Raw genomic sequence first — 16,006 nt, forward strand, 5'->3', positions numbered from 1 at the left:
GTGGCCCAAACATTCCCATCAGTCATTGTATGATTGTTTGTCTTTTCAGCACAAAATAGTTGGTAAATGAAAAATGTTAAAATACCCTCGGCCATATGAGCATTGAATTTGCAGTTGTTTAATTAATAATTACGATCTATTGTCTTACGTACAATTTGTTCATGTTAAAATCATAATTTGTTCATGTACAAATCAACGAATATTTGTAGATCACCCTCTGTGCATTTGCACATATTAATGAGACAAATTTACCTCCACAGGAAGTTACCCTTGTTAGCAAAAGTTAGCATTCAAGCTAACAGCTGCAAAATGTCTTGTAAATGACTCCAGAGGCATTATCAGGTTACAAAACAGCATTTTCCATTGTAGAAGTGTTTCTCACTAGCTTTTACATAATATACCTGAAACAAAGCTGTTAGCAAGTAGCTACACCAGGAAGTGATGTCACCATGCTAACCTCTGAGAAATGTCTTGTACATGAGTTCAGAGGTGTTATTAGGTTCCAAAAAAGTTTGCCCCAGGGCAGCTGTGGCTACAGCTTACCACCACCAATGTGAGCAGTGTTGCCACAATTACTTTGAAAAAGTAATCCAATTACTGATTACTCCTTCAAAAAGTAACTTAGTTACTTTACTGATTACTCAATTGTAAAAGTAACTAAGTTAGATTACTAGTTACTTTTGTTACTTTCCCCAGCTGCCAACAACAACCCTCTGCCACCTCAACATGACAATGATACTTGTTTTGCCAAAAATCACTTTATAGTCATCCTTTCTTGATTTCAATGAAAATAAATACTTGTTTTATAGAAAGTAAAATGAAGACCTCGTTCTTGACCTCATATTTAACTGTTGACAGCACTGTAACAGTAAAACTTGCAATTTCTAACCTACATTGTTTCGAAATGTAACTATTAAATACTTTCTAACATTTAAATTCTCTCTAAACATTTTACTTGTCGAAATTATTATTATTATTATTATTATATGTAGTATTAGTAGTTGTAGTAAAAAATGCTTCAAAACTGGACCTTTAATCTAGGCGTGTTGTGGGTGGGGCACATCCTTGCCCCACGCCCCCATTCCATCTGGATTTGCCCCTGCTTTGGAGTTTTAGCACAAAGAATGGATAACATTTATTTATGCAGAAAACAGGACCAGATTTACAGGGAAGAACGTTTTATTGCGTTTTCACATCATGTGGTCCTCAGAAAGAGAGTTTAGGTGCATTTGAGTGGAAAATAGTGTTAGTTGTTGACGCATCGCGGAGGATCAGCTTTTTTTAACCAGCAGATACAGAGCAGCTCAGCTCAGAATTCTAAATAAAGGAGAAAAAAAGCATAAAAATGTCTTTGTAAAGCTCGGTGCAGGTGTGCTGTTGTCACCACACTTTAAGAGGTGAGGAGGAGTCGTAGCTGCTGCAGAAAACCGCGGATGAAAAGCTCACAGCTCGCTTAAAGAGGGCAGTTCAATCGAACCCCAACTCCCTGCCCACGGACCAAGTTTAATGCTGCTATCGACCCACAATGCAAAAATAATAGTAACGCACAGTGACTTAGAGAAGTAACTTTAATCTGATTACTGATTTGGAAAGATTAACATGTAAGATTACTCGCTACTAAAAAATGGTTAGATTAGAGTGACTGAATGTGAGTGACTGTGCGACCTGAATGAATAAGCAACTCGTAAAAGCTCTTTGGTTGTCTTGAAAAACACTCTATAAATCCAAGTTCCAAATGTTTCCTGTAGTTTTTCACCAGGTTTGCACACACTGCAGCAGGGATTTTGGTCCACTCCTCCATACAGATCTTCTCTAGATCTTTCAGGTTTGGAGTTTCAGCTCCCTCCAAAGATTTTCTATTGAGTTTAGGTCTGGAGACTGGCCAGGCCACTCCAGGACCTTGAAATGCTTCTTACAGATCCCCTCCTTAGTTGCCCTGGGTGTGTGTTTGGGGTCATTGTCATGCTGGAAGACCCAGCCATGACCCATCTTCAATGCTCTTACTGAGGGAATGAAATTGTTTGCCAAAATCTCGCAATACATGACCCCATCCATCCTCCCTTCAATACGGTGCAATCGTCCTGTCCCCTTTGTAGAAGAGCACCCCCAGAGTATGATGTATCCACCCCATACTTCACGGTTGGGACGGTTTTCTTGGTGTTGTTCTCATCCTCTAACATGGTAAGTGCAGTTGATTCCAAAAAGCTCTATTCTGGTCTCATCTGACCACATGACCTTCTCCCATGCCTCCTCTGGATCATCCAGATGGTCACTGGTGAACTTCAAACGGTCCTGGACATGTGCTGGCTTGAGCAGTGAGACCTTGCTGCCCTGCAGGATTTTAAACCTTGACATCATCATGTGTTACTAATGTAATCTTTGTGACTGTGGTCCCAGTTCTTTTCAGGTCATTGACGAGGTCCTCCTGTGTAGTTCTGAGCTTTCTCAGAATCATCCTTACCCCACAAAGTGAGATCTTGCATGGAATCCCAGACCGAGGAAGATTGACAGTCATCTTGTGTTTCTTCCACTTTCTAATAAATAATCATAACAGTTGTTGTCTTCTACCAAGCTGCTTGCCTGTTGTCCTGTAGTCCATCCCAGCCTTGTGCAGGTCCACAGTTTTGTCCCTGGCATCCTTCAACAGCTCTTTGGTCTTGGCTATGGTGGACAGGTTGGAGTGTAATTGATTGTGTGTGTGAACAGGTGTCTTTTATACAGGTAACAAGTTCAAACAGGTGCAATTAATACAGGTAAAGAGTGCAGAATAAGAGGGCTTCTTAAAGAAAAATGAACAGGTCTGTGTGAGCCAGAATTCTTGCTGGTTAGTACGTGTTCAAATACTTATTTCATCCAATAAAATGCAAATTAATTATTTAAAAATCATACAATGTGATTTTCTGGATTTTTTTTTTTTTTTTTTTTTTAGAATCTGTCTCTCACAGTTGAAGTGTACCTATGATAAAAATTACAGACCTCTCCATTCTTTGTAGGTGGGAAAACCTGCAAAACTAACAGAGGATCAAATCCTTATTTTCCCCACTGTATGCTGATTACGGATGGACGGATGGATGGACGGACGGACGAAAAGCCTTCGCAATACCCGATGGCCATCGAATATGGCCATCGGGTATTGCGAAGGCAAAAAACAAACATAATTTCAGGATCATATACCATTATAAATTAGCAATGTTTACAAGAATAAAGAAGTATTAAAAAATTATTACTAAACTATCGGTTAAACTCACTATGCTAGTTTGTCTTGTGCAGCTGTCAAGGTTGCTCGGGAATAGGTGGTAGGGCTGGGATACGTTAATGATGCAAATCACAAAATGCTCTGTTCTCTAGACCGTCTTAGATCAGAACATTAGTTCACTCTTTGCTGTCTTGGAAGTCCAGATCTTAGAAGAGCACACAACAAAGAATGAGACCCTCAAATTGAGACAGCCAAAGACTCCTTCAGGAGAGGAACGTAACAGCAGCAAATTAAATTTCTCGCAGTTGACCACAAGGGGCACATTGCTGTCTTAAAAACTCAGAATGTTTGGGTAAATAAATTATCAAACCAACACCATGTTTAGAAAGATTATTTTATACTTTTTAGTCAGGTTTTGACATTTATTTAAGGAAACTGTTCACATATTTCTTCTCATATCATGAAAATGTACATTTAGGAATCTGTAATAAAACAACACGTATACTGTACAGTACATCAAAATAATTAATACATCATCTGGTGGTTCAAATGCCAACCGCCACATCTTCTTTATAATCCAGAGCCCGTGTCTATGAGGGTCACAGATCTATCTTTGTATGAGGAGTAAGACAACAGCACTGGACCTAAATTTAGTCCAAGTAGTTTTGAATAGCACTTGACTACAACTAAAGCCAGATGTGGACCAGTTGGAGCAAAGAGAGTGCAGGCAGGACAAATGGGGCAGGAGATGTCAGGATGACCAGGAAAGGAATAAAGTAAGCCAAAGACCTTTATGCCTTCCCTGGAATATCATTTGTGGCAAGAAAAGAATAAATCCATCATTATATCCAATCTCTGCAACATTGACTTTTGCACCGTTCTGTACTTCCTGCACTTGCTACTCTTCTTTTCACAGTTCTGATTTTTTTCTTCCACTTGCCTACTTAATGTCGCTAAATTACTGACTACTGAAGTTTGACAAAAGCAGGATAATTTCTCATTCTCCCCACACTGCTTCCTTCCCCTTCTCTCCTCCTTAACATCATTTCCACATCACATCAGTCCACCCGATTTATGTATCTTCTCTTGCTACCATCGTGAAGGTGCCGAAGCAGGAGAGAACAGGATCAACCACTGGACATCATGTGTTTGTATTTACAACGCCTCCTGCTGGGCAGAGAAGGAAGGAGGAGAGGATGGAGAGTTGGGACAGGGCGGTCGGTCTTGGTGTAGAAATGTCTTCATGAAGCATCTCATATTGATACTTCATATTCACGAGTGTCCTGCTGGTCATGAAACAGAAGAGACAGATGGAGGGTGTCAGTTCAGCCAGTCCCCGTTCTCACTTCAATCCATTTAACACCTGAATTATTACTTTGGGGTCTCATCACACTCAAATGAAGACCATGAATAAACACACTGCTCCCTGAAAATTTGGATGAACACAGCGGGGAGTGGTCACAATGGAAAAATATGTAGTTTTCAAATACATACTTCATCGTGATTACGCCCCGTTCAAGTTCTCACTAATTTCTTACCATGTGGATGATTATGTGAGTGTCAATTCATTCTTATAATATTCTCACTGTAAACAATCACGTTACCCATGCGTGCACTACATTCTCACTCCATCCTGTCATTATCAATGCGACACTTTTCCATTCGTTCTGCACGTTTTTTGTGTCTACATTTACAAAAACAGCTCTCCTACCAACGCACCCGTCTATATTATAGACACACACACAAATATGCTCAGTGAGTGCGGAAAGGCACATGTGCCCACACATGGTTTGAAGCAAACCTCGATTTGTACAGAAGGTGGGGAGAATGTTTGTTTATTTATTTATTTATTTTTGGCTCAGATTCATTGTTGGATGACAACTGACACATTTCATTCACAAAGCAGTCCACAGACAGCTGCTGTGTGAGCTGGTCTGTGCCACACTTGCACTACATCACTGAAGTCCTTATTAGGTTACCATGTCAGTGCAGTTGTTAATACCCCCTTATTTCATTCTTACCGCATCCTGATTCGATCACGATCTCTCTGTGTATTTTTTGGACATGTCCAACATTTGAGAAAGTCCTCCACATCTATGGACAATACACCATGGCCTGAACAATTTCTACATAATTTCTATTAATTTGTACAGATTCATACTGTGTCCTACAAGGTTTTTGCACTGACTATGATGTGGTGTTAACTATAGACTCAGACGATACTCACCCCTCCTGTCTCATAGAGTGGGTTGTCAATTTCTGTCTCCACAGTGATCTGTCGGTAAGGATGGGGGTAAATAAGAGGCAGCCTTAAGTTGGAGTGATATCGGCACCTAATATCATCAAAAAGAGGAACCACAAATAAATAAACAAAAAAGTCAGTGACAGCAATCCTGCAATCTGTACAAACTGTTCCTCATCAAAGCAGTGAGAGCATGAAGCATTTTATACTGCAGAGAGAAAATTTGACTTATAATATTAATATTCTACCATGTTGAGTCTGTGAATCTATCACAGGCAGGTTCTAGGATTGGGACTGATGGGACTGTCACCTCAACAAAGAACATCAGTAGACCCATCACAACCTCAACTGAAAATGGAAGTTTGTGATTTAAAAATTCTCTTGATGATATCCAAAAATTTTCCAAATTTGCATTTGTGTCCTGACCCCTGCCAGAAGAATCACTGTTATAATCACTGTCAGAATAATGGTATTACTTTGTTTTATTTGTGAAACAGGCATGAGCCAGTATGAGATTTTCACAGTGTGATAGTATAAGACAAAATATACCACACTACAATGACTCAGCTGATGTTTTCCCATCTTTTTCAGTCACTCTTCAAAAACATGCCTTGCGGCTTAGGTGACTTTCATCCTTTAGAGCTGTAGTTGTATTTTATTGTGATTGCCAAAATATTCCCGTACGGCCATGATGCATAGATTTTAACAATATAGAGCTCATGATTGAACCATGTGGAATGATATCAGGTTTGTTTATACAACTAACAATGTATAAAAGGCATCTTCGTTGTCTGGAACGTCCTTTTTTCAAACCATGATATATCGTGAAAGTGCTCCATGCCTAGTGTGAATTAACAACATGGACTGTATGTAGTAGGCAATAAAATTTGAATTTAATAAGTATATCTGCAACAATTTCACTCAACCCACCACTAAATAATCATTACAACACCCAATCCCACAAAAAAAACAAAAACCAAACTTCAATCACTGATTGTAAGTTGTGCACTGTTGGTTAATGGTTTGCCACTTTTGAGTAAGAGCTATTTTGCCTGATCATAAAGATTCCAAAAGGTATAGTTTGGACTATCTGTGACTGAATTCTATGGAGTTACGGGACAAAAACAGCAAGAATGGTGACAAAGGTCAGTCTCCATTTTGTACAGGGGTCAAAAGTTAAAGTTGCTCCATTTTGGTGAAAAGTGATGCAAATATTGGTTGAGCTAATAGGACTAATAAATGGAATAGTGCTGACAGTGTTAAATGCTTGGTCTCCAAAGTAAAGGTCAAACAAAGTCTACGTCTATTGGATTCTATGACATGTGACATATATTACCACGTAACGTGATAAGTAAGGATGATACATGGTCCAAACTATTCCATTTTAAAACCATTAACTCAACTAGTAATTTGCATCACTTTTTACCAAAATTGAAGCAACTTTAACTTTTGACCCCTGTACAAAATGAAACTAACCTTTGTCACCGTTCTTGCTGTTTTTATCCCGTAACTCCATAGAATTCAGTCACAGATAGTCCAAACTATACCTTTTTGCATTTCCTCTCCAACTTAACCCGTAAGTTGGCGAGAAAATGGCATCTCACTAATTTAGAAGATCTTCACTTAGCCTGGAAAAAGAGTCTGTTGCTCTATAAAAAAGCCCTCAGTAAAGCTAGGACATTTAACTACTCATCACTAATTGAAGAAAATAAGAACAACCCCAGGTTTCTTTTCAGCACTGTAGCCAGGCTGACAAAGAGTCAGAGCTCTATTGAGCCGAGTATTCCTTTAACTTTAACTAGTAATGACTTCATGACTTTCTTTGCTAATAAAATTTTAACTATTAGAGAAAAAATTACTCATAACCATAACATATCGTTCTCTTTGGCTGCTTTCAGTGATGCCGGTATTTGGTTAGACTCTTCCTCTCCAATTGTTCTGTCTGAGTTATTTTCATTAGTTACTTCCTCCAAACCATCAACATGTCTATTAGACCCCATTCCTACCAGGCTGCTCAAGGAAGCCCTACCATTAATTAATGCTTCGATCTTAAACATGATCAATCTATCTTTATTAGTTGGCTATGTACCACAGGCTTTTAAGGTGGCAGTAATTAAACCATTACGTAAAAAGCCATCACTTGACCCAGCTATCTTAGCTAATTATAGGCCAATGTCCAACCTTCCTTTTCTCTCAAAAATTCTTGAAAGGGTAGTTGTAAAACAGCTAACTGATCATCTGCAGAGGAATGGTCTATTTGAAGAGTTTCAGTCAGGTTTTAGAATTCATCATAGTACAGAAACAGCATTAGTGAAAGTTACAAATGATCTTCTTATGGCCTCAGACAGTGGACTCATCTCTGTGCTTGTTCTGTTAGACCTCAGTGCTGCTTTTGATACTGTTGACCATAAAATTTTATTACAGAGATTAGAGCATGCCATAGGTATAAAGGCACTGTGCTGCGGTGGTTTGAATCATATTATCTAATAGATTACAATTTGTTCATGTAAATGGGGAATCTTCTTCACAGACTAAGGTTAATTATGGAGTTCCACAAGGTTCTGTGCTAGGACCCATTTTATTCACTTTATACATGCTCCCTTAGGCAGTATTATTAGACAGCATTGCTTAATTTTCATTGTTACGCAGATGATACCCAACTTTATCTATCCATGAAGCCAGAGGACACACACCAATTAGCTAAACTGCAGGATTGTCTTACAGACATAAAGACATGGATGACCTCTAATTTCCTGCTTTTAAACTCAGATAAAACTGAAGTTATTGTACTTGGCCCCACAAATCTTAGAAACATGGTGTCTAACCAGATCCTTACTCTGGATGGCATTACCCTGACCTCTAGTAATACTGTGAGAAATCTTGGAGTCATTTTTGATCATGTCATTCAATGCGCATATTAAACAAATATGTAGGACTGCTTTTTTGCATTTGCGCAATATCTCTAAAATTAGAAAGGTCTTGTCTCAGAGTGATGCTGAAAAACTAATTCATGCATTTATTTCCTCTAGGCTGGACTATTGTAATTCATTATTATCAGGTTGTCCTAAAAGTTCCCTGAAAAGCCTTCAATTAATTCAAAATGCTGCAGCTAGAGTACTGACAGGGACTAGAAGGAGAGAGCATATTTCACCCATATTGGCCTCTCTTCATTGGCTTCCTGTTAATTCTAGAATAGAATTTAAAATTCTTCTTCTTACTTATAAGGTTTTGAATAATCAGGTCCCATCTTATCTCAGGGACCTCATAGTACCATATCACCCCAATAGAGCACTTCGCTCTCAGACTGCAGGCTTACTTGTAGTTCCTAGGGTTTGTAAGAGTAGAATGGGAGGCAGAGCCTTCAGCTTTCAAGGCTCCTCTCCTGTGGAACCAGCTCCCAATTCGGATCAGGGAGACAGACACCCCTCTACTTTTAAGATTAGGCTTAAAACTTTCCTTTTGCTAAAGCTTATAGTTAGGGCTGGATCAGGTGACCCTGAACCATCCCTTAGTTATGCTGCTATAGACTTAGACTGCTGGGGGGTTCCCGTGATGCACTGAGTGTTTCTTTCTCTTTTTGCTCTGTATGCACCACTCTGCATTTAATCATTAGTGATTGATCTCTGCTCCCCTGCACAGCATGTCTTTTTCCTGGTTCTCTCCCTCAGCCCCAACCAGTCCCAGCAGAAGACTGCCCCTCTCTGAGCCTGGTTCTGCTGGAGGTTTCTTCCTGTTAAAAGGGAGTTTTTCCTTCCAACTGTCGCCAAGTGCTTGCTCACAGGGGGTCGTTTTGACCGTTGGGGTTTTTCCGTAATTATTTTATGGCTTTGCCTTACAATATAAAGCACCTTGGGGCAACTGTTTGTTGTGATTTGGCGCTATATAAATAAAATGATTGATTTGATTTTTGGAATCTTTATGATCGGACAAATAATGTGGAATATTTTTCAATATGATTGGAGCATCTTTTAATTTTGACCTCTGTGTAATTCTTCAATGGACCCCTACCTGACCACCGATTGAAAATTCAAAGTAGCCAGTAGGTTTTTTTTCAAAAGAGATTGTCTGAGAGTATTCTGCCGAATTTGATGCTTTTTATCACCATTTGCAGGATTCCTCTCTAAATATTCTCTTATCCGCTGCACTATTTGTTTGCAGGGCTATAAAAATGGAGCCTAGTAAAAAAAAAAATATGTTCTGTGCACTGTAAAAGCAGCAGGTCATACCGTGTAACATAGACATAAGAACCTCCCAACAGCACGGACAGCAGGAGGATGAAGATGACGATGGCCAGACCGATGTTTCCTCCATCCAGGCTGGAGACTGCAGTCACTTCTGCAACTGGATAAATGCACACAAATAAAACCAAGTTTAACCACAAAACGTCATCGAGCGCACAAATAAATACACTGTAAAACCTCATCAGGTAAGTGAAATCAGTTTGACCAAACTGCCTTAAACTAATGATTCTCAAAGTGTGGGCCTCGGCCCCTGGTGAGTCTTGAAGGTACTGCAGGTCAGCTAACAAGCTAACCTCAGTTTGAGTGTTTCTTACATCTGCCAAGGACATAATAAAATCATCGCCGTCTATTTATGTATTTGTCTGTCTGTCTGTTAGCAAGATTACGTCAAACTACTGCACGGATTTTGACAAAAGTTTCACCACAGATAGATATTAGACCATGGAAGACCCCGTTAAACTTTGGAGGTTATCTGGATTCTGTATCAAGTTTCACTTTACATAGGCTTTGAAGGATTACTGTTACTAGGATTACATCAAAACTACTACATGGATTCTAACCAAATTTGCACCACAGCTACATGACAGGGAATGGAAGACTCCACTAAAATTTGGAGGTGATCTGAATCCTGATTGGGTGATGTCAGAAATCCCTGTTTGCTCTTGTTAAATCATATTTTTGGGGCTGAGTGGTGGTTCTCATAATGATTTTTGCTTTGATGAGGGAATCAAAAATTATGACTCACTTATTTCCTCGGGGATGGCATGGTGGCTCGGTGGTTAACACTGATGCATCACAGCAAGAAGGTCATGGGACTGCTTCCCAAATGAGTCTGTGTGTGGAGTTTTCATGTGCTCCGGCTTCATTCCACTTCCAAAGACATGCAGGTTAGGTGAACTGGTGACTCTAAATTGACCATAGTTGTACTACATTATTACATATATTTATAATAAAATGATCAAAAAAACAAAAAAGACAGGCCTTCACGGTAGCTGCAGCCTGAGCAGACCTCCGATGGATATATATATATATATATACACTCAACAAAAATATAAACGCCTCATGCAGTGCAACACATTGTGGCCTGTGGAATGTTGGTCCATTCCTCTTCAATGGCTGTGCGAAGTTGCTGGATATTGGCAGGAACTGGTACACACTGTCGTATACGCCGGTCCAGAGCATCCCAAACATGCTCAATGGGTGACATGTCCGATGAGTATGCCGGCCATGCAAGAACTGGGACATTTTCAGCTTCCAAGAATTGTGTACAGATCCTTGCAACATGGGGCCGTGCATTATCCTGCTGCAACATGAGGTGATGTTCTTGGATGTGTGGCACAACAATGGGCCTCAGGATCTCGTCACAGTATCTCTGTGCATTCAAATGCCATCAATAAAATGCACCTGTGTTCTTCGTCCATAACAGACGCCTGCCCATACCATAACCCCACCGCCACCATGGGCCACTCGATCCACAACATTAACATCAGAAAACCGCTCACCCACACGATGCCACACACGCTGTCTGCCATCTCAATCAATCAATCAATCAATTTTTTTTTTTTATAGCGCCAAATCACAACAAACAGTTGCCCCAAGGCGCTTTATATTGTAAGGCAAGGCCATACAATAATTATATAAAACCCCAACGGTCAAAACGACCCCCTGTGAGCAAGCACTTGGCTACAGTGGGAAGGAAAAACTCCCTTTTAACAGGAAGAAACCTCCAGCAGAACCAGGCTCAGGGAGGGGCAGTCTTCTGCTGGGACTGGTTGGGGCTGAGGGAGAGAACCAGGAAAAAGACATGCTGTGGAGGGGAGCAGAGATCGATCACTAATGATTAAATGCAGAGTGGTGCATACAGAGCAAAAAGAGAAAGAAACAGTGCATAATGGGAACCCCCCAGCAGTCTACATCTATAGCAGCATAACTAAGGGATGGACTATAAGCTTTAGCAAAAAGGAAAGTTTTAAGCCTAATCTTAAAAGTAGAGAAGGTGTCTGTCTCCCTGATCTGAATTGGGAGCTGGTTCCACAGGAGAGGAGCCTGAAAGCTGAAGGCTCTGCCTCCCATTCTACTGTTACAAACCCTAGGAACTACAAGTAAGCCTGCAGTCTGAGAGCGAAGCGCTCTATTGGGGTGATATGGTACTACGAGGTCCCTAAGATAAGATGGGACCTGATTATTCAAAACCTTATAAGTAAGAAGAAGAATTTTAAATTCTATTCTAGAATTAACAGGAAGCCAATGAAGAGAGGCCAATATGGGTGAGATATGCTCTCTCCTTCTAGTCCCCGCTAGTACTCTAGCTGCAGCATTTTGAATTAACTGAAGGCTTTTTAGGGAACTTTTAGGACAACCTGATAATAATGAATTACAATAGTCCAGCCTAGAGGAAATAAATGCATGAATTAGTTTTTCAGCATCGCTCTGAGACAAGACCTTTCTAATTTTAGAGATATTGCGTAAATGCAAAAAAGCAGTCCTACATATTTGTTTAATATGCGCTTTGAATGACATATCCTGATCAAAAATGACTCCAAGATTTCTCACAGTATTACTAGAGGTCAGGGTAATGCCATCCAGAGTAAGGATCTGGTTAGACACCATGTTTCTAAGATTTGTGGGGCCAAGTACAATAACTTCAGTTTTATCTGAGTTTAAAAGCAGGAAATTAGAGGTCATCCATGTCTTTATGTCTGTAAGACAATCCTGCAGTTTAGCTAATTGGTGTGTGTCCTCTGGCTTCATGGATAGATAAAGCTGGGTATCATCTGCGTAACAATGAAAATTTAAGCAATACCATCTAATAATACTGCCTGAGGGAAGCATGTATAAAGTGAATAAAATTGGTCCTAGCACAGAACCTTGTGGAACTCCATAATTAACTTTAGTCTGTGAAGAAGATTCCCCATTTACATGAACAAATTGTAATCTATTAGATAAATATGATTCAAACCACCACAGTGCAGTGCCTTTAATACCTATGGCATGCTCTAATCTCTGTAATAAAATTTTATGGTCAACAGTATCAAAAGCAGCACTGAGGTCTAACAGAACAAGCACAGAGATGAGTCCACTGTCCGAGGCCATAAGAAGATCATTTGTAACCTTCACTAATGCTGTTTCTGTACTATGATGAATTCTAAAACCTGACTGAAACTCTTCAAATAGACCATTCCTCTGCAGATGATCAGTTAGCTGTTTTACAACAACCCTTTCAAGAATCTGCCCTGAACAGTGTGAACTGGGATTCATCCGTGAAGAGAACACCTCTCCAATGTGCCAAACGCCAGCGAATGTGAGCATTTGCCCACTCAAGTCGGTTACGACGACGAACTGGAGTCAGGTCGAGACCCTGATGAGGACGACGAGCATGCAGATGAGCTTCCCTGAGACGGTTTCTGACAGTTTGTGCAGAAATTCTTTGGTTATGCAAACCGATTGTTTCAGCAGCTGTCCGAGTGGCTGGTCTCAGACGATCTTGGAGGTGAACATGCTGGATGTGGAGGTCCTAGTGGTGTGGTTACACGTGGTCTGCGGTTGTGAGGCTGGTTGGATGTACTGCCAAATTCTCTGAAACGCCTTTGGAGACGGCTTATGGTAGAGAAATGAACATTCAATACATGAGCAACAGCTCTGGTTGACATTCCTGCTGTCAGCATGCCAACTGCATGCTCCCTCAAATCTTGCAACATCTGTGGCATTGTGCTGTGTGATAAAACTGCACCTTTCAGAGTGGCCTTTTATTGTGGACAGTCTAAGGCACACCTGTGCACTAATCATGGTGTCTAATCAGCATCTTGATATGGCACACCTGTGAGGTGGGATGGATTATCTCAGCAAAGGAGAAGTGCTCACTATCACAGATTTAGACTGGTTTGTGAACAATATTTATGGGAAATGGTGATATTGTGTATGTGGAAAAAGTTTTAGATCTTTGAGTTCATCTCATACAAAATGGGAGCAAAACCAAAAGTGTTGCGTTTATATTTTTGTTGAGTATATATATATATATATGAGGTCTGTTAGAAAAATATCCAACTTGTTTTTTTTGTTTTGCAAAAACCTGATGGATTTGAAAGCCTGCTTGCATGAGCCAACGTTGAACCTTCGTGCGCATGCGTGAATTTTTTCACGCCTGTCGATTGCATCAGTTGCCTTTGTGTGAGGACGTGTGTTGTGCGCTCGGCGGATTTTCATTACAAGGAAAATGACGGATTGACTGGAGCAGTGCCGCATCAAATTTTGCCAGAAACTGGGCGACAGCCAGGTGGAAACCATTCGGAAGATTCAGACGGCTTTCGGTGACGATGGTACTGGCATCAAACAGATTAAGGAGCGGTACAACCGGTTTAAAGACATCTGCACAACGGTGGAGAGTGAGCCACGCTCCGGTCGGCCATCAACATGCTGAAATGACCAGATCATTTCCAAAGTGAACGCTGTGGTGATGTGGGACCGTCGTGTGACTATCCGAGAAATTGCGGAAGAGGTGGACATCAGCACTTTTTCGGCACATTCCACTGTGACAGAAGATTTGGCCATGAAAAGAGTGGTGGTGAAATTCATGCCAAAGCTGCTGACGGTGGAGCAGAAAGCACCTTCATTTTGAAGTCTCACAGGACAGGAAATGATGTCCACCTCTGCAACAATTTCTCGGATATTCACACGACTGAAAAGCCACTGAAAGCCGTCTGAATCTTCCGAATGATTTCCACCTGGCTGTCACCCAGTTTCTGGAAAAATTTGATGCAGTAGCGCTGCTTCAATCGTTCCACCATTTTCCTTGCAATGAAAATCTGCAGAGAGCACAACACACAACCTCACACAAATGCTGCTTGCCAGCAACTGACGCAATTGACAGGCATGAAAAAATTCGCACATGCGCATGAAGGTTCAAGGTTGGCTCATGCAAGCACATGTGATTCAAATCCATGAGGTTTTTACAAAAAAAAAAAAAGGTTGGATACTTTTATAACAGACCTCATATATATACAGTGAGGAAAATACGTATTTGAACACCCTGCAATTTTGCAAGTTCTCCCACTTAGAAATCATGGAGGGGTCTGAAATTTTCATCTTAGGTGCACGTCCACTGTGAGACATAATCTGAAAAAAAAAAAAAAATCTGGAAATCACAATGTATGATTTTTTAATAACTTATTTCTATGTTACTGCTGCAAATAAGTATTTGAACACCTGTGAAAATCAATGTTAATATTTGGTACAGTAGCCTTTGTTTGCAATTACAGAGGTCAAACGTTTCCTGTAGTTCTTCACCAGGTTTACACACACTGCAGCAGGGATTTTGGTCCACTCCTCCACACAGATATTCTCTAGATCTTTCAGGTTTGGAGTTTCAGCTCCCTTCAAAGATTTTCTATTGAGTTCAGGTCTGGAGACTGGCCAGGCCACTCCAGGACCTTGAAATGCTTCTTACAGAGCCCCTCCTTAGTTGCCCTGGCTGTGTGTTTGGGGTCATTGTCATGCTGGAAGACCCAACCATGACACATCTTCAATGCTCTTACTGAGGGAAGGAGGTTGTTTGCCAAAATCTCGCAATACATGACCCCATCCATCCTCCCTTCAATACGACGCAGTTGTTCTGTCCCCTTTGCAGAAGAGTTTCCACCCCCATGCTTCACGATTGGGATGGTTTTCTTGGGGTTATTCTCATCCTCTAAACATGGTAAGTGGAGTGATTCCAAAAAGCTCTATTCTGGTCTCATCTAACCACATGACCTTCTCCCATGCCTCCTCTGGATCATCCAGATGGTCACTGGTGAACTTCAAACGGGCCTGGACATGTTCTGGCTTGAGCAGGGGGACCTTGCTGCGCTGCAGGAGTTAAACCATGACAGCATCATGTGTTACTAATGTAATCTTTGTGACTGTGGTCCCAGCTCTCTTCAGGTCATTGACCAGGTACTCCTGTGTAGTTCTGAGCTTTCTCAGAATCATCCTTACCCCACAAAGTGAGATCTTGCATGGAATCCCAGACCAAGGGAGACTGACAGTCATCTTGTGTTTCTTCCACTTTCTAATAAATAATCATAACAGTTGTTGTCTTCTACCAAGCTGCTTGCCTGTTGTCCTGTAGTCCATCCCAGCCTTGTGCAGGTCTACAGTTTTGTTCCTGGTGTCCTTAGACAGCTCTTTGGTCTTGGCTATGGTGGACCGGTTGGAGTGTGATTGATTGAGTGTGTGAATAGGTGTCTTTTATACAGGTAACAAGTTCAAACAGGTGCAATTAATACAGGTAAAGACTGCAGAATAAGAGGGGTTTTTTTTAAAGAAAAATTAACAGGTCTGTGTGAGCCAGAA

At 40.7% G+C, this 16,006-nt stretch overlaps 1 protein-coding gene across 3 annotated transcripts in view; it reads right to left on the reverse strand.

Annotated features, from left to right (window-relative positions):
* Positions 1-4,081: 4,081 nt before the first annotated feature.
* LOC117528955 (seizure 6-like protein) overlaps positions 4,082-16,006 on the reverse strand; it is a 284,224-nt gene continuing 272,299 nt past the window's right edge. For 2 of the 3 annotated variants that reach the window (XM_034191608.1, XM_034191609.1), the window contains exons 16-18: positions 9,665-9,779; positions 5,424-5,529; positions 4,082-4,482 (exon numbers count right to left, since the gene is read on the reverse strand). In XM_034191608.1, the coding sequence (XP_034047499.1) occupies positions 4,450-4,482; positions 5,424-5,529; positions 9,665-9,779 (254 nt within the window). In that variant the 3' untranslated portion in view covers positions 4,082-4,449. The remainder of the gene's footprint in view (positions 4,483-5,423; positions 5,530-9,664; positions 9,780-16,006) is intronic. The other variant, XM_034191610.1, reaches the window with a different exon arrangement.

The sequence above is a fragment of the Thalassophryne amazonica genome, chromosome 17, assembly GCF_902500255.1.
Source record: "Thalassophryne amazonica chromosome 17, fThaAma1.1, whole genome shotgun sequence".
Taxonomy (NCBI): domain Eukaryota; kingdom Metazoa; phylum Chordata; class Actinopteri; order Batrachoidiformes; family Batrachoididae; genus Thalassophryne; species Thalassophryne amazonica.